This window comes from Lagopus leucura, unplaced genomic scaffold (genome assembly GCF_019238085.1).
Source record: "Lagopus leucura isolate 7727_CA_CO unplaced genomic scaffold, USGS_WTPT01 Super-Scaffold_100159, whole genome shotgun sequence".
Lineage (NCBI taxonomy): Eukaryota > Metazoa > Chordata > Aves > Galliformes > Phasianidae > Lagopus > Lagopus leucura.
In genome coordinates, this window is record NW_024962335.1 from 7,513,577 (window position 1) to 7,535,201 (window position 21,625).

General features: G+C 40.7%; 1 protein-coding gene across 1 annotated transcript in view; it reads right to left on the bottom strand.

Moving 5' to 3' along the window:
* The window catches only part of FGD6 (FYVE, RhoGEF and PH domain containing 6), a 67,769-nt gene that overhangs the window by 41,035 nt on the left and 5,109 nt on the right, over positions 1–21,625 (bottom strand). The window contains exons 2-3 of the mRNA XM_042889792.1: positions 15,396–17,826; positions 950–1,091 (exon numbers count right to left, since the gene is read on the bottom strand). Of these exons, the coding sequence (XP_042745726.1) occupies positions 950–1,091; positions 15,396–17,826 (2,573 nt within the window). The remainder of the gene's footprint in view (positions 1–949; positions 1,092–15,395; positions 17,827–21,625) is intronic.

Sequence of the window (21,625 nt, forward strand, 5' to 3'; positions counted from 1 at the left end):
TTTTTTTTTTTTTCCTTCCCAAAAAGGAGCCAAATAATAGTCTACCACTGTAGGAAACAACGCTTCACTTGCAAGGAGATGAAGCGCCACCAAAGCTGCCAGGACTGCTGCTGAGAAGAGGCAGTATGTGTATCTGTATATATCTATATCTGTATACGGGTACTTACTATCTATACTTACTATGTATCTGTAAATATTCTACATGCCTGCTGGTGTCAGAACTTCCAGAACTACAAAAAAGAACTTCTAAAAATGCAACAAACTGAGAAATAAGATTAAAAGAGAGGCAATCATTCTGATCAGCCATTCGCAGAAGTTAGCAGAAAGTTGACAACTATGGCTCTCTCTCCTTTGATGACCACAGAAGAGAAAGCTGCCTGCAGAGACAGAAGCCTTCATTACATGGCCAACCTTCTGATAAAGGACCACCTACACAAAACTGCAACTTCTAAGAGATTTTCCAGAAGGAGGTCTTTGGACCTTTCAATCTTCATCTTGCTCCACTCTTTGGGCTTTGCCAACGCTGACAAACAAAACAATTTTACATTCAGTGCATGGGAGACATGATGCACTCAAGGATCTATGAGTAGATAACCTCCTTAAAATATTTACAGTCCTGATCATTTTAAAGTTGAAGATCTGTAAATATACACCTGTGAATGTAATTATTAGAGGCACGGTAGGCAGCACTGCAGCTCAGTGAAAGACAAAGAACAAACGTGCTGAGCAACACACTTTCCAAGAGCATATGTATAAGCTAGGTCTCTTAACATTAGGATAATGTACGCAAATCAAAGTTTTGTAAATAGCACACGAAACAATAAAAATGGAGAAGTTGAATATATCCACTTATGTCAACTCAATGCTTTACTTGAAAATACCTCAACAGGTTCTCAGAAAACAGCACGGGAGTGGGGAGCAGCTGCGGAAGATGAAGATGAAAAGATACCTGATCTTGAGAATCAGGCTCCCCTTTGCTGGAATCAGAATTGGTGTCGTCATCTTCATCGGAACTGTTCATGATATCTTCCTCATCTGACTGAAGATCTCCTATTCCCATGCCAGGATGATCATGGTGCTCTTCTAAGGATCTAAAATTAAAGTATAGACAGTTGATAAAAATACCATGTTTTATTGAGGTAGAGCCTTCTGCTTTACCCCACAACAACTAATGTGCTTGGTATCAGAAGCACTGAGTGCAGTAGCACATCATCTGAAAACACTGATGACAATGGTAGCATTTTCCACAGAGGACCCCCAACTCTGCAATGTTTTATTTACGTTGGTATTTGTGCAGTGCTCACTAACAGCAGCCAAATGCCATGGGAACTTTGGAGTATTTATGTTATTTTTGTCCTTCAGAGTTTACTTCACAGCAGATTTGATAAGTATTCTCTTTTTGCTACAACCATCTATGGTGTAATGTTTGTACCGTGTGCCAGAAGGACAAGGAGCCAACATAGTTGTTTTGCCTCCCCCTCTCAAAACAATGGGACTCAAGCAGATGCAGTACTCAGATTGGAGCTTTCTGTCTGGAATTTTAGATGCATTTATGTGTACAAGGTTATTTATCACTGCATAAACTAGCTATACACGTGCATCTGGGATGGACCAATAATTCTTAAAAAAAAAAAAAGAAAAGAATTTTTGATTCAAAACTCCCATTTCTGAGAGCTACCTTCCGGGTAGCTGTCAAAGTATAAAATATAAGCATGTTCTGCTGCTTTACAAAGATTATAGAGGTCTCTTTTCATTAACTTCAGCTGTATTTTCAACACAGAAATTCCATGAGACAGGCACACAACCTTCTTCCTCTAACTAGCCTTGACAACTTTAACAGAGAAATGCATTTCTAGAAGAAAATAAGAGGGCGTAGGGAAAACTAAAGAAGAAACTAAAATGGCTAGAGAAAGTAGAACCTGAAGCTTTCACAAAGTCATGTTTAGCACATCAAATTCCTGGGCTCCTATTTTTAATCCTTAAGAATATCTAAAAATTGCAAATCACAATTAAGCAGTGTTGAAACTCATGAAATCAGTGTTCAAAGCTTACAAAAAGATGCTGGAATACCACGAGCTTGTTGTAATATGAAATAAAAGCAATCAGCTGTTCTGCAAAACATAAAGCAAATCCAGAAACCCTATCTCCGAGGCTGTTCCAGCCATCCCAAATGTTAGTATACTGACCAACACATATGCTTTTGTGCAGCTATCATTTCTCACAGCTACCCATTTCTTCCCATAGATGTCCTGGGACACCATACACATGGCTGAGACTTACTGTTATTTTCCTAACTTTGAATCACTAACAAGCAGAGATGGAGGGCCATCCTCCAAACACGACAGCTACCTACAAGAAAACATGTCAGTGTGGATCCCATGGGAGGTGGCTGCTGAAGTAAAGGACAGAGCTGTGCAAGAATGCTCTGGCAGCCACTGCAAGGTGTTGATGAGCCAATGCTCAAGGCAGTCTAAAAAACAAAAGCTGGTTGCAAATGGACAGATATTTAGAGATGAAGACAAGATAAGCTGGCCTGTGGACAGACCTTGGTCAGCCACGAAGACACAGAAAAGACTAAAATAACTCGGCTCTATTGAAACAAGACAGGAAAGACTAGGGAAACACCCAAGTACTTATTGTCTCCCATATTCAGAACTGGGGAAGGGGAAGAAGAGCCTGAAAGATCATCACTAAGTCCAGACAAGAATCTGAGACAACCCCAGGATACAATCAGGTGTTTCAGCTTGAAAATGACCAACTTCATGCAACAGTGAGTGGTCACCAGAGAGCCCTGGTGCAGAGGATGCCAGGAATGGCTCCTGCAGACTCCAGGAGGGCAAAAACAGAGGCTTTGCTGTGGAGCTCCCTCTGCAGCTGCACTATCAGGGCTCTATAATTTCCAGTTGTTAGCTTCAGCATTTCAGAAAATTCCTTGTCTACTCTAATTCACAGTCCCATGACCCATGAGCTTGAAAGCATTTAGTTTTAGTAGATGCCATCTCCAATCCTTTCATTTTGCAGATCATATTCATCTTTATTTAACCTGCAAGATTCCAAAAGCAGATCTATCCTCCTGCTTGATTCTAAACCTGCAAAAGAAATAATTGCTATTTCTTTCTTTACAATATAATTACCTAGTTTTACTTTTCACATCTAGCACTTAATCTAGATTTAGTCTGGAATTATCTTTTCAACTTGAAAGTGTATTCAGCACTTTATCTCTTACCACAATGGAATTCAATTTTTAGCCTCCTATTCATTAATATTTACCTTAGTCAATAGACATATTCTTGCCTTTTTTTCCTACCCTTTGTATTTATTTTAACTGATGCTTTAATTTCCTATAACTAGGATCAATCATAACCTGGTCATCATTTGATCCTCATCATGAGGATTAAATACTTGACTTATGTTGGGTAAATAATTTTGTAAATGCAAGATTAAGCTACTTATTTAATAGAAAGTTTTAGTAAAAAACTAGAAGTTTTTAATAATTAACTACAGATGATTTAGGATGTTTAGTAAGTCTGCAGATTAAAGCCATTCAGCATGTGTTCTTTTTTCTTCCTGTGAATCACATTAATTCCTTTTTTGAATTCATGGTGCACATGCACCTGCTATTCCTGTAAAGGAAACTGTGATTGCTGAGAGAAACTGATCCACTAAATCTTTCTTACTGCATCTCCCTAAGAGCCAAAGCACCTCAGCGCAACTCCTGTTCATCTTCACACTGTATCTCTTCAGCTCACAGTCCAATGCATATCTCAAGTTCTTCCACCTGATAAATTTATCTTTTGGATTTGTTTTGTGTTATTATTATTATTATTATTTTTTTTTTTGTAAAACAAAACCACAGAGGATGAGCAGATGACAAATGGTTGAAAGGCACAATGGACAATTTCTGGAATCAAACAAGCTGCACGTTCAGAGATGGAATGCAATACTGTGAATGTGGGCAGATACACTCTGTGGCTTTGTCCTCTACTAAAAAGCTGTGGCAGTGTCCCTGTGTGGCCTGGCCTTTAGCAGACACGTGTGGGAGAACACATGCTTCTCCTCAATCTCTCATCATAAACATTGCTTTATCAGAAGAGCTGTAAAATAACTCTGTATATACAGCATACTCTCTCTGTATTTTTACCTCTTTAGTAATCTATATGCATATATGGTTTCCTTAAAATTTTTTCTGGACTAAGAGAAATTCCTTGTAGCCTGTAGGCAGGTTTGGACATCATAGCACAGGCATGCCTAGTGGTTATTTTTTAAACAGTTCTACTACCAGTTCACAGTATCCCCCAAATACCCATCTCTATTTTGCTCCCTCTTCATCACGATTCTTTGTCCCACCAAGAGAAACTTCTGCATTATCAGTCATGTGAAACACCATCAGTGCCAGCTCACTGTACTGCCCACTGAGTAAGAACATCTTGTCATAGCATGTGAGCAACCTACCTAAATATAGATGCGGGCCTTTTTTGACACTTAAAACCAAATAAATGCTAATTTTTTTTGTAATCGAGCAGTTTATGGGATGAAGCATATGAACTGTGCTGTACATTCCTAATGCAACAGTAAACATTAATGAAACAAAACACAACAGTCTTAGTCAGATGTACAGCAAGATGAAACTTCAAAAATCTACATAATTGCCACCTGAATTGCCAGCTGAAAAGTAAATCATGTACTTCCTGGCTTGAAACGCGACCAAAAAACCCTACATCAAAATACTGCAACTTAAAACTGCAAATATTCACCTTCACATATCTTTCTTTCATGTAAAAACAACCCACATCTGGCAGTTTCACAGTTTGCAGTTTTACAAATGAAGGTATTCCATTATTCAGTCAGGCTTGTACAAGCAAAAAACATCAAAAAACCTAAATCACCAGCATCTTTTTTTTAACAAGTTGTTTAAACAGACTGGAACTGTAGATTCAGATGTTTATGTTGATCAGGATAGGATTTATTTTTCTGTCTGGAAGAACTCGGTGGCTGTTCTGTTTATTTGTGTTATGATAGAAGTTCCAAACAAGCCTGAGGCCTTGCTTTCAGGCAGTGCTCATTTAGGACCTGCATAGGACATTATAGCCTGAAGTCACAATGAACATTTCTGTGCTGGTTCCCAAATCATTTAGAAGGCAATTCTTATCCTGAAGAAGACAACTTTAGCTTGTATTTCGTTTTCTGGACTGCAATCTACCATAATCTTATCATTTACACTTGATATTCTCTGATGACAGTAACTATCAACCATCTTAGCTGTTACTGAACAGCTTCATTCTCCTCTTCATGTCTCCATGCTTTTTGTTTCTCATCAGGCACACCAGAACAGCAAGCGAGGATGAACTGCAGCCTAGGCCAGGACACTTACTTATCTTAAGTTATTCCTACTGCACCTGTCACCTCTTGGGTTAATGGCAGATGCATGGATAGGAAGAGTTCAAGCTGGCCTCATGTCTTTCCCCTCCAGTGTGCTGGGCAGCACTAGAAATGCCATGGGCACTGCTGTGGCTACAAGCGCTCAGCACAGCTTGCCTTCTTGCAGACAAGCTACTAGAGCTCACCTTCTCTGCCCAAAATGGTGCTTCTCTGCAGCCAGAGGCAGAGCAACATATCATCCCAAAAGCGTTTTACAAAGTTGCTTGAAGTTACACCACTCATTCTGTCCAATGACAATTCAATGGTTTCAATAAGTTCTTGGTATTACTGGGACTAATAGGAAGGACAAAAAGGCAACAGATTAGCAGGTTTTATAGATTTGATGCTAGACAGCTCAATCTGCCTTTTCTCACTCTCATTTATTTATCTTCACAGTGAGAGTGACAGAGCACTGGAACAGGCCGCTCAGAGAGATTATGGAGTCTCCTCTGGAGATGTTCAACACCCACCTGGACGGGTGCAACCTTTTTAGGGAACCTGCTCTGCAGGGGGGTTGGACTTGATGATCTCGAGGTCCTTTCCAGCCCCTACAATTCTGTCTATCTGCGATTCTGTGGTTTTTCAGGCCACCTGTACAGATTACTCCTTTAAGGTTCATCAGTTACTCCTGCGATCTGCTCTTCCATAGATGACAGTGCTGAGGAAAAAAATCAGTCTTATATAAAACATCATAAAAATTAAACGGTAAGCAAACAAGATCAATGACTATTTGCCTTACTTATAATTACTCTGGTCTGTTCTCTCCAGGCTGGCTAGGGAACTTTAAGGATACAATTACCAAATTGTTCCTCAATGATTACAGACAGAAACACCTTCCTCTGACCCATCAGCCACAAGTGGAAGTGTTTTATGCAAGGAACAGCCATTTTATCCTGGCCTTTACCCCTGATCTGCCCCTGCTCACTCCTAGATTTTCAGGGCAGGGGTCTGGCTTGTCCCACCAGGCACCAGCAGCTGACTGTGCATGGCAGGCACCTGATCTGCAGGCACCAGGCCATCCCAGTGCTCACAGCCAGCAGCGTTTATTTGTGTGGCCATTCTCCTAAGGTCACGACAGCCATTATTTCTTTTCTCTGCAAGAAGGAAAAAAAAAACAATCTGATTCTCATTCTAAGTACAAATAAGCAAGGCATCTGTACCCAGTGCCGATGTCACCAGAGGCCCACGAGGCCACGAGGCCATCCCCAGCCACAGGCAACCTCCTATGGCCCGACAGCGTTTCTCAGTTTCTGCTCTGCCTGACCGTTTGTTGACAATTCCCTGCTCCGTGTGCAGCTCTGCATAAACACACACGCATGCTTCAGATGCTTCCACGATCACCACAGAAAAGCTGTGTATAAAAAAGAGGTCTCTATTTTAAAAGTCTCAGGGAAAAGCATCCTCTGACATGACTCAGTGATCAATTTGATAGAGGAACCAAAACAGCTTCTGCCACATCTCGGAGACCCGCAGAACCTCGATTCATCTGCCCAGCACCATGGCACATTCACAAGCAGCAGAGCATGCAGTCAGAGCACCCTGCCTCTGCCTGAGCTGCTGTGAGAGATTGCTGTGCAACAAAGGACTCTGTGAAGGTTCAACAGGGCATTACCCACCCCAGTGCCATGTGCCAGCCTTCAGCCTTAGTACTGGGCAGTGAAACACAGCAATAAAATGCATGGATTTAAACCCCTGCCTTGAGGCTTGCATGGGGGAAGGACTCACTCTATCAGTTCTTCCCATCACCACCCAAAAATGTCAGCTATTTCTCACCTTCAAAGGTGGGTAAAGTGTGAAGTCTTCACATTATGTGCAGCTTTTCGCCTCCACTTATTGTGAACACCATTGCCAAGCCCCCATTTCATAGTGACAGCTGCAAATCCAGAATACTAATGGCCAAGGCCTTCAGAAAAGCTCCAGGCATAGAAGTGCTAATAAACAGTATAGAGCATCATTTATAGTTAAGACTTGCTCATCTTCACTCACACAAAACACGACCCCAGTGAGAACTGCTTACTGGGAAAGGACAGCAGCACCAGGAGAAGAAAACAATACTTAACTTTTCCAGACACATTTAAAAATAAAAATAAAAAATAAAAATAAAAGAGAGAGAGAGAGAGAAACCACCACACCAGTCCAGCAAGCACTGAAAAGACTTCTAGAAAACTGTGACAAAATCTCAAAGTAAGCACATCAAGTAGGAAAGGGAAAACTTCCACCACAAATTCCTATCTAATCTAAATTCCTATACTAATCTAAAAAAACCTGACCATACCTTGCCAGGACCACTGTGAAATTCCAATGTTTAACTACTTTTCATCCACTAAAATCAAAGTCCATCATTTGTATTGTTCATTATTTTTGTGACTTTTTTGCTTACTACCTCTGAAGTCAGGGCTGTAACACCCTTCTTCAAAATGTTGTTTGTTCTATTTAAAAATAAGGCACAGCCTACCGGAGTGCAAGTTTTACATGTCAGATACTTCCAAGATGACGAAAGAAAGCTAAATATCAGAGTACTCAAAAACTAGTGACTTACAGCTAAAATAAACACTGCATGACTTAACTCTTAAACACATGTCTGTCTGCTCTGCATACACGTTAGCTGGCACGGCTTCCTGAGCAGCCTGCTGGAAAACACTGGATGGAGTAGCTTGGTTGAAACCAGCACACACTCACTGCAAAGAATCACTGAGTTGTTTGCAAGGTCCGACTTGTGCTCCCTCTTCCTCCAGTATTTTGCATAGATAAGAAGAGTGGGTTTTTGACACTTTTCCTCAACTTTTCAGCTCATCTCAAAATCAACACAGAACATCTGATCGAGTGGAAAAGAAAAATATCAACTTGCATTTGAAATCACTGGGATCCTCAGCTCAGGCCGGAGCTGTTGAACTGGTGGTTCTGATAATATTCTTTTTGTCTACTCAGATGCACCCGGAGTTTATGGTTTTACTTGGTCCACTTTTGCTTAACTGGGTGGAATAGTTTTACATAAACACAAGGAGAATAATATCAAGGAAAATTAAAACTTGAGTAAAATTAATGTTTTTAAAAAGGAACTTCTTGGATTCCAGTATCTAAACAGACCTGCATTCCTTAATCTCAATTTTGTCTAGGCCATTGAGAGAGGGTTGCTGCAAGCAGTTCACTAAGTCTGTTCATTAAAACAATGGAGCAAACATAAATGTGGGGTCAATTATGCATAATAATACATCACTGTTGACATTTAAATAAAAACTGAAGTTAATATTTTGACCGTTTTGTTTCCCAACATTTACTTTATGCCAAAAAACCCTACTGTTTTACACATGTAATTACGTTAGACCTTGCTGCTGTTAAAATCACCACGCATAACAGCGTACTAAGGAGCTTCACAAACACATTTTCTGAGCCGATGCTGAAAATAACCCACAGGAAAAGGCTGTTGTTGAGCATATAAGTGGGTCTTTCATCGGTTCCTATCTGGGATACTCTCTGAAACTACATGTTGGGAACCTGCAGCATACAGCACTGTTGGCAACTGGAGACAGGGAGGCTTGTGCTTAATGCAGGGTGTGAGGCCAGCATCAGGTGACAAATGCTGCATAGAGTTAGCTTTCTTCTTCTTGAGGAACAAAAACCATGTAGAAAGAATGCTGAAATCCAGAAAAAAGCAACCGTGGAGTAAAAGCAGAAAGAAAAATAAAGCCTTGTAGACTGTGGGAGTGACACTCGGGTTCCCGTACCCACATGAGAAGGAATGGGCTGAAAAAGGTGGCTCTGTGCCTGATGGCCTCGGCGCTCCTTCCGATGACTTGTCACTTCCCCATGGCCTGCGAGGCCAACACACCAGCCTGATACGACGTCACTGGGAGGAAGGATGAGGACATCCTTGTTTTATAACAGGAAACAGCACAGCTACAGCATTTTTGCCATCTGTAGAGAGTGCTTCTTTGGTGGGAAATGAATGACAGCGCAGTTTAACCTTAAGCTTGTAACAGGTAACGTTTACACTCAAAATGGCTCTTTTACTGCATATGGATGGGAAGTAAGCCAAGATTAACATGCCACAATTTGCCAGACCGTACAAAACAGTGCCATAAGGAACCACACAATGGCTTTTTGGAAGCAGCAGTGGGATTTGCCCAGCAAGCAGCAAGCACATCTCAGCAGAGCTAGCTTTGTCTTGGCCACCACTGCTCCCCTCATACACATCAACACACCTAACCCAAACTGGTCTTCACGAAAGGCTAACATCAAGAAATTAAGCAACATCTACGTACTTGTAAAACTGGATAAATTAGAGAGCTTTTATCATTACTCTTCAAATTCTGTTAAAAGTTTCACTATGCGTGGTATGTAGGTCAACTTGCTGCACCTATTTCTTTCTATCCATTAACTGTGAGCCCTTCAAAAGAGAATGAAAGATAAACCAAATCCACTCAGGAGACAAAAGTTCTATTTTGTGACAATCTTGGAGATTCTGAGTTGTTTTAATTTCCTGAGGCTTTCCAAACAATTTGAAGACTGGACTGCACATGAGAATTATAGACTTGGTTTCGGACAAAAGCAGTTTTCCAATTAACTTATGTCCTTTGGATCTGACAAGACAGCATTGGGTCTCAGAATCTGTCCCAGCATAAAAACAGATGAAATCAGCACAGCTCAAACCCATTTGCACAAGAATGTGTTAAAATTCTTTCAATGCAAAGAAGTTACTGTTTATTCTCATTTAAAAAAAAGTGCTTGGTATAATTTTCCCAGGGCGCTTTAGAAGATACAAGTATTGTCCCAGATCATGTATCTTCTTCTCATAATATATGTATTTTATTTCAAGTGAAATAGCAGACTAAATTATAAGCCCGTATGACTGAAAATCAACCCAATGCTACACAAAATTTCTCCTCCAATTGGAAAACTACTCTGTGGAGACAAAGACTTGCGTGAAGACTCCTGCAAAAAAGAAAAAATAAGAGACAATATACCCCACACATTTTCTTGAGCTAAAAATTCACTTTCCTATCCTTCATGCAGTTTCACTGCACTACCCTAGCACTACGAAATAATTACCTTGACAGTACAATATAGAGCACTTCCCAGGCCCAAGGACAACTGATTTTGGAAAGAGAAGGAGATCCCAAAGTGGTGTCCAGCCCCAGGGTAAGGGCTCCTGAATATATGATGTGCCCAAATCCCTCCCTGAGCAGAAGCCAGCTGGAAGCACGGGAGAGAATCACAGAATCACAAGGTTGGAAACGACCTGCAAGATCATCCAGTCCAACCACCCTCCCATTCCTATTAGTACCACAGGCTACTAAACCATCTCTCGTAGCTCCTCATCCAGGCGCCTCTTGAACACTGCCAGGGACGGCAACTCCACCACCTCCCTGGGCAGCCATTCCAGTGCCTGACCACCCTTTGAGAGAAAAAGTTTCTCCTAATGTCCAACCTAAACCTCCTCTGGTATAACTTCTTGCCATTTCCTCGGGTCCTACTATTTGCCTGGGAGAAGAGGCCGGACCCTTTTGCACCACAACCTCCCTTCAGGAAGTTGTACAGTACAGTGAGTTCTCCCCTGAGCCTCCTCTTCTCCAGGCTGAACAATCCCAGCTCCCTCAGCCGCTCCTCATAAGACTTGTGCTCCAGACCCCTCATCAGAGAGCTGAGAAGTGCGTGCAACTGGAGCTGGTGGTGGAGAGTAAGGAACCTGACTTTTGCAGATCAGAAACTAATCCGCTGTAACTATAAAGAAGCTGAAATCCAAAATCTACACACTTGGCCTCTACTCATCAGGAAATTATATTCACTTTTTCTGAATTTTATTAAGTGAATTATTTTTTTAACACCAAAATGCAAATAGAATGACTTCAATACCTGAAAAGTACTTCATGCATTTAAATCTCAGCATGCTTGAAAAATATTCTAAAATGCTATAGAGACACTTCAGTATTTTAGAATTTAGTGTTTCCCTTTAAAAGTTTCTGAGCAGGAACTTCACAGTTGTAAGACACAAACAAAAAAAAACCCAACACTTCCCTAACACAGCCAGTCAGTAAACACCACATTTATCTGGTGTGACACTACTTCTACAAAGCATGCCTCAAAATTCTAATGAAGTTCAGTACATCAAAGAGGAATGAATGCCAATTAAGGCCAAGTGCTTAATCACACAGATTTCAGTACTAAATTCACTATTCCAGGAAGGCTTTCATGGAGACACAATTGGCCTCTGGGGACTCGGTCATCAGAGCAGAATTTAGTCTTGATAACTAAGCTTACAGAATCACAGAATCACAGAACCGTAAGGGTTGGAAGGAACCTCCAGGGATCATCAAGTCCAACCATCGAGTCTTACATTTTGCACTGAGATGTTCATTTCTGAAAAATCAATGGGCTATTCTAAATCAGCACAAATGGAGGAAAATAGGAAGCGGGGTATACAGAAAGCAACATTAAGATCTCAAAGCATTGTTGTCACATGGCACTCCCCCTCCACAGCCCTTTCAGAAGGAAAATGCTAGCAGGAAATACAATGACACAGCTATACATTTCATGCAAATCCATTAGTAACCATGTACAGTTGCAAGATCTTGAAGGAACACTGCCAAAAATAGCCAGGAAATACATCATGCTCTTCCTGAAGGGTGAAAGAAAAGACTCGCTAAACCGGAAGAATAATTCCATTGCCAGAAACTATGCAAAAAATGCAAAAAGGTAGCTCACAGTATCCAGAGAAGTTTGTTTTCTGCATCGTGACAGATGTTTCAAGCCATTTTTGCTTTTCCTCTGCATTTTTAAATTACTGGACGTAGGTATACTCAATTTTACATTCTTAGTTTCAAGGAAGATTTTGCCTTCTTCAACAGAAAGTTTGTTATTGAGAAGGATAACAGATGTATGAACATTTCTCCCTTACTAAGAAGTGTTACTTCAAAATAGAACTGTTTCAACTGCTGGTCTCTGGCAATACTAACAAGAATGGCTGTGTTGGTACAAGCAGCACTGACTTTTCACTCACATTTCAGGCCTGGACCATATTTCTCAAAACCACAACACTTGGGGAAAAAAAATAGAAATAAAAATAAAAAGCTGCCTTCCCTGCTGTTACCAGCAAGCAGATAGTGATATTTGAAACTTATTTTACATGTTAACCGTACATTATCAATCCCACAGCATCTGCTCCTCACTCACTTCGCAGAATCCTCCTAACAACAAATGCACACTTGCTAGTCATTTTAAAATGGTTATCAAAGAGGGAGAGCAGGGCAAAACAAACAAGCCTTAAAAACTATTTCAAGAGACTGCTTTAATTTACTGTGGAAACAATACATGGATTATCTGCTACAGAGGCTCTGTGTGACTGCATTCAGAATATTCCCCCGAGGTGCTGATAGCCACCTGGGCCCACCAGCCTCCCCCCACCAGCTGTGCCTCCCCCCACGGCTCACAGCTCATCTCAGGACACTCGCTCCCCTCCTCCTAAAATCAAACCCCACAGTGGCAGCAGGAAGACCAACATCAAATAACTCAAAAATCAAGTGGCTAGCAGCAACTGATACCCACACTATTAATTACCCAAGCCTGCCATTCTAGATTTAAATTCCTGGGGGGAGGCCAAAGCAAATAAAAAGTATCTGAATTTAGTCAGACATATGAATTTAGCCTAAAAGCAACACAAGCTATTAGCATTCTCCATTAAAGCCTACCAGTTTCACTAGATGGGATCAGGAGGAAACTTCCCAGTAGCTGCTGAAGCCCTGGGTATTTTGTATCTTCCTCCATGCACACAAAAAAGTAACTTTGGGTACACTCTACTGAACTCTTCTGGTCATGATAAACTTTGTGTTCAGAATGAATATTCTGCATATATGCTGTATGATTAGAAGTGTAAGGAATCAGACTGTGAATCTTGTACACTGGCTTTAATCATAAAAAAAATTACATCCATTAGCAGTGCATTACAGAAGTTCAGTGTGCTCCAATGTATGGAAAAAGGTAAGCACATGTTCTGACAGGTTGAGAAAATGGTAGCAGTAATTATTACAATAACATCGGCACTGTTTCTCTAACCGGTTTTATAACATCACTTGGCACAGGGAATAATGAGAGTTTCTTAAAGAGCTATGCAGAAAGGGAAGATGGCATTGATAAAGAGGCTTCGAAGGAGGTGGGAAAATAATGGATGGGAAAACTGGCAAAACTACCAGCTTTGCTCTGGGTGCACAAGCACCCCAGCATCTTCCAAGAAGAGTTGAAACCAATTCTGGCACTTGATCCTCCATCTCCAGCTGATCTAGGGCAGCACTGCCCTGTTTCCATTTGCTCCTTGGGATTTCTTTGTCCCCTGCCCTATTAAAGCAATTTCATGCATAAATCATTCCCTATGGCAGATTCTGAATGGTAGATTCTGATTATGCCATCTAGTTTAAAATAAAGACTTAAATGAAGTATTCGGGTTACATTTTTCTGTGTGTGCTTTCAAAAGAAGAACACAAACAAATCCAGTTCTTCCAAAAACACCCAGCTTAGGAAGCACAGGTACAGATTTGCCAGGGTGCAAAACCCTCAAACCCTTACAAAAAGTCATGAACTCATAGCACTAAAAGAATGCAAAGATGAAAATAAAAAGCAACCTACTGTAAACAAGAAAAATATTCAACGTATGAACAAATATACCAATGCCATAGCTTGAAATCCTACTTCCCACAGTAAAGCTTCATGCTTTCCATCAGTCCAGTGTTGAAAATATCAAGTCTATCAACAGTTATCAACAAAGGATGCCACTTAAAATATTTGCCTCCTCCTTTAAAAAAGAACACGCTCCTCCAGAGAATGGCAAACTCCAAGTCTTCAGAGCATACATTTGCAACCAGAAAGAAGCTTAGTAATCCTAAGTGAAAAGTAACGTTAAATGTGATTATAACCTAGCTCATTTGTTCTCATCAATATGCATATACTCTCAAGAGTATAAAGAAGCTTGCTGGGAACTATGAATTATACAGGCTGCCTATTTTGTTTAAATCCTTCACACTGCTGTGAGACAAAACTTAGGGATCTCTAAGACTGACAGACCAGCTGAAGTTAGGAAGTTAAGTAATACCAAGCTGGGTCAAAACAATGCTTCACCCGTTACCACCAGGAGAATGTGGGAGCCTCCTGCTCCACGTGGCCCACTCTTCTTGTCAACACCCACAGTCATACCACCACAGATGTTACAAGGTCTGCTCCCGCCTGCTTCAGTTAGCATTTGTTTTAGACATATCTGTGAATCAGTCCAATCCCTTTTTGAATCTGCTGATACTAACTACCTCCTCCATCTGCTGGGACAACAAAGCTGCAGCTCTCTCCCTTCCCTGCAGCAAGTGCTTTCTATCACCTGCCACAAAACACGGTATTTTAGTAATGTTTTGTACAGGTCACACAGAACTCCTGCACTTCCACTAGTTTTATTGTATCTGTGGGCATAGAAAGGTACAAAAGACTCAGTGCACTCAAGGATAGGCACTATCTTTTCTTACACCAGAAAAGCCTTCAAGACCCAATGAAGAATTTGCACACCCAAAATTTCGCCTGCTTTTTCCAGCTGTATCAGCTGATCTAAAAATATATGCATTTCCCCTACAAACATAGAAACTGTGGACTCTATGAACATTTATTCCACTTCATCCGGAGACTGGAGTAAGGTTCATTCCTCCCTATTTAAGTGCTCTTGAATACAAATATGTGACTATATCAAAACGCTTTAATTAAATCTGGGAAAGCATGTGCATGCATTACCCAAATTTTAATCGTATTTGAAGAAGCTTATTTTTCCTCTTGCCTCTCTTCACCAAGTGCAGTTTTCAGAACTTCAAAAGCAAATGCAAAGATACACGTCAATGACTGTTCTGCTGACATCTAATGAAAGGGATGTAGCCTCTAGGGTCATCCTCTAAATGTGTTTACAACCACCAGAGCTGCAAGAGAGATGTTTAACCACCCCTTTCTTTCTGTTTTACCTGCCATGTCTCACACGCCTGCTTGCTGCTTGAAAAGGCTCCTCCATCTCATACAAGCTGGGGCTCGGGTCTTCCACGTGGCTGGAATTCTGCCATTCCAAAGACAGATTTTTACCAGCACCCATAGCAAAAGGCAAGTTCTCATACTCTGGTATTTCCTCATAGTGACGCAAGTTCTCATACTCAGGAGCACAATTGCTGGTTACAGAATTCAAATGCATTTGGGACAGATTCTCTCCTGGCAGTGAGTGCCCATCTAAAGACTCCAGCCTTTGGTTACTTCGCATCTCAGGCTGGCTTCTATTTCTCTGCCTCTTCTTCTGCAGTGCTGGACTACTTATTTCTACAGAACGTGCCTTGGCAGATTTTGCTTTCCTTTCACTGCCTACAGATGATACATGTCGGTTGTTACTATTCCCATACCCTTCCCCAGTGGAAAGGTTAGCAGTAGAACTATCCATTGACTGGCTGCCTTTAGACAGAAATTTTTGGAAGTCACTTTTCATTAAGCAAACCGACAGTTTCACATTGAGAAACTTTCTCAAACTGTTTTTCTTCTGCGGGTCTTTGCAAGGCTTGTCTGTCCTTTCCATGTCCACAGAAGAGAGAGATTTGGCTCTGGGCTTTGTCACAGCACTCACGTGGCTGAAGCTGGGAGCAATGCTCGCAGTTTTTAATGACTCCGAATTTCCTGAAAACGGAAGAATAGGGTGAGGTAACTTCCAGACGGGTTTCTCAGAGGAACGTTTGGGGATGTCAGAGGAGGATAGCGCACCCTGCTCCCTGGCTTCAGCGTGTGCGAAGTGAGATCCTTCCAGAACGCTGCTTGATTTGTCTTCAGAGGAGGCATAAGAACTTTTCTCAATCAGCTCTGCCGACGCAGCTTTCTTCAGCACTCCTGCAGCTGGTAGGCTGTGCCGCTGTGGTTTCTTAGGAACGATTTTCGGAGAACTTTCGTCCTTGATTTTAGCTTCCCTATCTTCCACTTTTTGTGGGGAAGCATGGAGGCTATTAGCAGCAGGTGAGTGCTGACTGCCAGTTAATTTTATTTGCTTTGGCAAACTCATGGACAAAGCATCGCATCTGATAAAGCTAGTCCTTTTGTCCACAGTATCTGGCACACTAGCATCATCTGTCATCCTATCCACTGAGCTATCTAAGTTATGGTCTATATCTAAGGAACATTCAACATTTTCCACCAAATCAGAAGTTTTGTGTGATAACTGAGGCAAAAGATTTTGCAGTGTTGACTCTTCAGTATCAGCAGGTTCCTTCCTCAGATGTATTCTGTCTGTAACACCTTGAGTTATCTCAGATTTTTCAGGATTAAGCGCTTCTGTATGATCATTATAGCAAACGCTCTGACCAAGGACATTAATTTTTGCTGGCTTTTTAAAGCTGCATTCAGCAGGACCAAGGGAATCATTCTCTGAACTAGATGGTTCCTTTGTTCCTTCTCCTATGCTGTCTACGCCATCCTGACGGACAAGACACGCAGCACGTGGCTTTCTTGGCTTAGGGATAGGAAGCATTTTTGAGCTCAGGACTGAACATGTTTCAGAGGAAGTTTTATCAGTGTCTATTTTCATGCCCATTTCATCTGAAAATGAACTACTGCTATTTACATTTTCATTTTCAAGGATTTCCTGGTTCAATGGGCAACTGTTGTGATTTTCATTCAAACTAGGACAAGTTTCAGACGTCTGAAACTCACCTTCAGTGAGCTTACTGCCAGTACTTTGTTGCCTCCCATTAGCTACCTCAGAAGATGACTGTACAAGTTCCAAAAACTCTATTTTAACATCATTCCTGGAGCTGTTGCCATCCCCTCTGTAAAGTTTGTCTGCATGCCTGTGCCTCACAGGACTTCTGTTGGGGAACACACCATGAGTTAGAACGTCTTTAAGTTTCTCTTCCAAAATGCTGGCTTTCACAACCACTTGGTTTCTATTTGCCATTTTTTCACTGGGACTACTCCCCAGAGCCAGTGCAGTTTTTTCACCTGTTTTGATATTCTCTAAGTTTTCAAAGTGCTCAAGAATGATCTGAGTTTTACAAGTGTTCTCCCCATTTCCAAGCTTATGAAGGCATTCGAATTTGCAAGATGACATTGGCAGAATATATGCTGTGTTATCAGTACCCCCTTCTGAGACTTCATTTTTGTAGTTCAAGTGGTCCAGTGTTTGAGAAGAATCTCCTCTGTGTTCTTCAAAGCTTTTGGTGCCTTTCCTTGCACAGGATGGAGGCTTAACTTCTGGAATAGATGAGCTCTTGAGAACCTTTGGTTTTGGTGCAACAGCTGGCTTAGTTTTCCTTGCTGCTTGTAAAACACCAGAAAGCATGAGATCAGGCTTCGGTGCAACGGGTGGAGGTGTTGCCTTGTGTCCTACCACAAATTTTGGTTTGGGGGCCACAGGCGGCTTCTTAATTTCTAGGAAGGATGGAAAACAAAGACATTAGTCACCATCAGCCTACAGAACAACTTCACCTGCACCACAGTCTTTATTTAAATCACATCATCAACAGGATATTAGTATTGTATATGTATATATTTTTCTCCTAAAAGCATGCCTCCTTTCCCTACCATTGCTTTTTTGTGAGTTGCCTTTCTTCTTTTTAATAGGCGCAAACAAGGGGTGAGGGAAAACGTTCAAGGGTCACTTATTTGTAAAAAAAAAAAAAAAAAAAAAAGTTTAGCTTTATGAAAATGCATGTTCCTGATCAGATGCTGAAGTATGATGCTAAGAAAACAAAACAGATTAACTTGGTTTTGAAGTCTCAATCATTGTAACACCTTCCAAAAATCTTGCAAATCTATTAAGTGCCTGTTGTATAATAAGAAACAAAGATAACGGAATAGACAGGGTAAATACCAGGACAGTTCAGTTCCTCTCCCTTTGCCATCTTTGGAAAACTGTAAACTAAAATTCCCCTTTCCTTTCCTCTTCTTTTCAAACAACATTTAGATGGATTGTTGTACCATCTGTAAAACCTGCATGTCACCACCAGTTAAGTGTAATGAGGTGAGGTGTGAAGTTAATGCAATAATTTGCAGCAAGTCAGTGCCTTCCTACTGTTGAGTAAAATGTTATTTCTGTCAACTTATAAAATTACTCTTCGAACATGGTACTGTGACCTAGAAACAGCCACCACTGCTATCTTTGACTTATGACCCCACTGACTACCGTGGATAACAAAGCCCAAAGAGAGTAGAGGGCAGGAAAAAGAGCACAAGAAGAACTCAAACACTATTGTGTTCTGGGTCTGTTTTATTTTGGTTCTGGTTTTGTTTTTTTAATTTGCCTGAAACATTTTCACATTGCAGGAGATAAGTTATGACCAGCGTATACATTAGAAAATAATTTCTAAGTGCTCCAACGGATTTGATATGTGAAGATTCACTTGTACAGTAATTGAGTTTCTCACTCTATTTTTGTATGTACTACCTCTGTATTTATTAGCTGTATTTTGAACAATATTTTCGTATGCTTTCAGGAAGTCATATGTATGTTAAGTAAAAATCTCAGGAAAACACGTAATTGATCTTACACAGCACAGGGATTGGATAAGCCGTTTATTAATTATTTGATTTGAACTGTGAGCTTGGTGGCTTTTTATTCTCATTCATTACTATAAATTTGCAACTCTATTCAAGCCTCTAGCTTGAAAACATAAGAATAAGGCTTCAGGCATGAGTGTTTTTCTGTTTTGTCTTTTTATTTGAAAGGAATCTAGATGATTTTTTTTTTAAAAAAGGGGAAAAAAAAAAAAAAAAAAGACAGATGCACTCAGATGCAAGCATTTCCCAAACACTGCGCCACTGCTTGAAGCAGCCAGCCAGGAACAATGTCTCCACTATAGAAACAGGAAAACGATGTTTTTCTAGGACATGAATCATTAAATGGTATCCAGACTGACTTTGCTTAGACTTAGAATAGCTGTCCTTGCTGCACTTCTATTGAAGAAGAGATAAATCTGATGGCAGAGACAATTTTTTAGACATTTTGCAAGAAGGAGTGCAGAACTGTTTTGAAAGGTAAAGCTCCACATAGCCAAAAATGAGAGCCACAGTGACCTGACTACCACTGCAATGGATGTACCACCTTCTATTTCCTCTCCAAAGATAGGGATTTCCCATACAGTGAGCCAATAGTTTGCTGGGGAAAAAAATATTAACCCTTTGGATGGGCAACCCCTGATCTATGGGTCCACGCTCAGTAATATTTATTAAGCTATTATAGCTCCCTGAAAACTGGAGAGAGACAGACTGCCTGGGAATCCTTCCTGACCCCCTAATGAGAGGAATAGATTGCAGAAGATTTGGGGGATGAAACGCCAACTAGGTAAGTGATATCCCACAGATTAGTTGTCCCCCTCTGCAAACTGATGTCTGCCAAACGCCAAAGCTTCTTTCATACTAGTAGAACTGCCTAATATTTCAGAAAGCAATCAAACCGGATTAACCTGCAGGGCTTTCAGCTGGTATTCATAAGGGACGACAATGAGAAGGTACGATGTAATACTATGAGATTCACAGCTAAAACATGAGAACACAGAGAATGTAAAGTTGTTTGCGTGCCAATACTGGAAACCTGGGTAATGAATAGAGCCAGAAAAATTCCCTCTCGTTAAGAAGCGTGATTCGGTAGGACTTCCAAAGCCTACTAGAATTTTTCAAATAACTTGAATGTTAAAAACCATTGGAACGGGAAGAAGAGACAAAGACCCCACTATCTGCTTTCACATGATTGCCAGTTTCATCTAGAATGGATAAGGGTCAGTGTCTTAACAGGCATGTGACAGTCTCAGCATGAAGAGAGATCTGCAGTGGATGGCTGAGTCAGGAGTTGTGAGATGAGCCCATGTATACATTTATGTTGTAACAGTGAAGAATACAAGAAGGGAATGCACACCAATAATTTTTCTCAACCAAACATCTTTGAGTCTATAAAAAACACAAGTGATGAACTTCTTTATGACAACAACAAAAAGTAGCTAAGGGTAAAAGTGTAATTACTAGACAGCAATTAGAAATTGATAATAGAAATACCATTGATTATAAACTTAATTCAGTGTGTGCAAATCCAAACCAGGTTTATGTAGCGCAGTGTTTTAAAAGGAACATTTCTCCCACCCTAAAAAGAAAAAAAACTAAGTAGGAGGCAACTGTTATATATAAAGGTGTAAGGAATGATTGGAAGTCGTGAAAGAATGACTTCTTGTTAAGAGTGAAGTGAAGGCAAGCCTTCTGGTGAAAAACAAGAAATAAAATCAAGGAGGCATTACAGAACAAAAGCCTAATGTGGTGACTTGTTTGAATGGCAAGGTTTTTCCTGGTACCAAAATGAACTATTCACCTAAGAACAGAAGCTGTTGGTTACACTTAGGATAGCAGAAACTGAAGAGAATTCAGGAATCATTGTAGATAGATATTCTTAATAAGATAAATGCAAGTCTACAGCTAAGCTGATTAAATAATCCTTCAGATTACAAGCAAGAGAAATATTAAAATATGAGAGGCATTGAAAATATTTCTATGTGCCACACCTGCCAGACACCTGTTATATGTGATATGCTGTATCACCACTGGCATTCTTAGAGGAAAACTCGGGATGAATCCAAGAAATAGCTATAAGAAGTATCTGAGGTCTAAAAATCACACCTCAAATGCCAAGAAACCTCATCCTGCTTCCTTAGCTGAGAATTTAACAAGTGAGATAGTGGCAACATATATTTACGGAACGTGAGCGATTTTCACTGTAGATGGCTGTTTAATCAAGAAACAAAGACACGCTGAGATTCCACAGCTGAACTAGAAAGAAGAGTTATTATTACACCTGGAGATAACTGACTCCAGGAACATCTTGGCTACGGCTGTGATTGAATCACCAGCACTTACAATCAACCTAAACTCACTTTCTGAGATGCATGGTAATTTCAGAGGAAATTTGAGACTGAATGTTGGATTCCCTACCTTGTGTTACTGAGGGGACTGAAACAGAAAATCACTGTTTCTTCCCATCCAATCTTAACCAATGTTCAGAGGGGAACCCTGCATCCAGACTAGCATCACAGGTAATCAGAAAGAAAACCAAGTGTAAGAGTAGAAACACACAGTTTTGTTTGCACCAGTGAACTAAATAGCTGGGAGAAACAGAAGAGGGCAGAGATGTCCTCTGTCCTGCTTGGATAGGGAAAGGAAGAAATCCATAAATAAAGCAACTAACAAA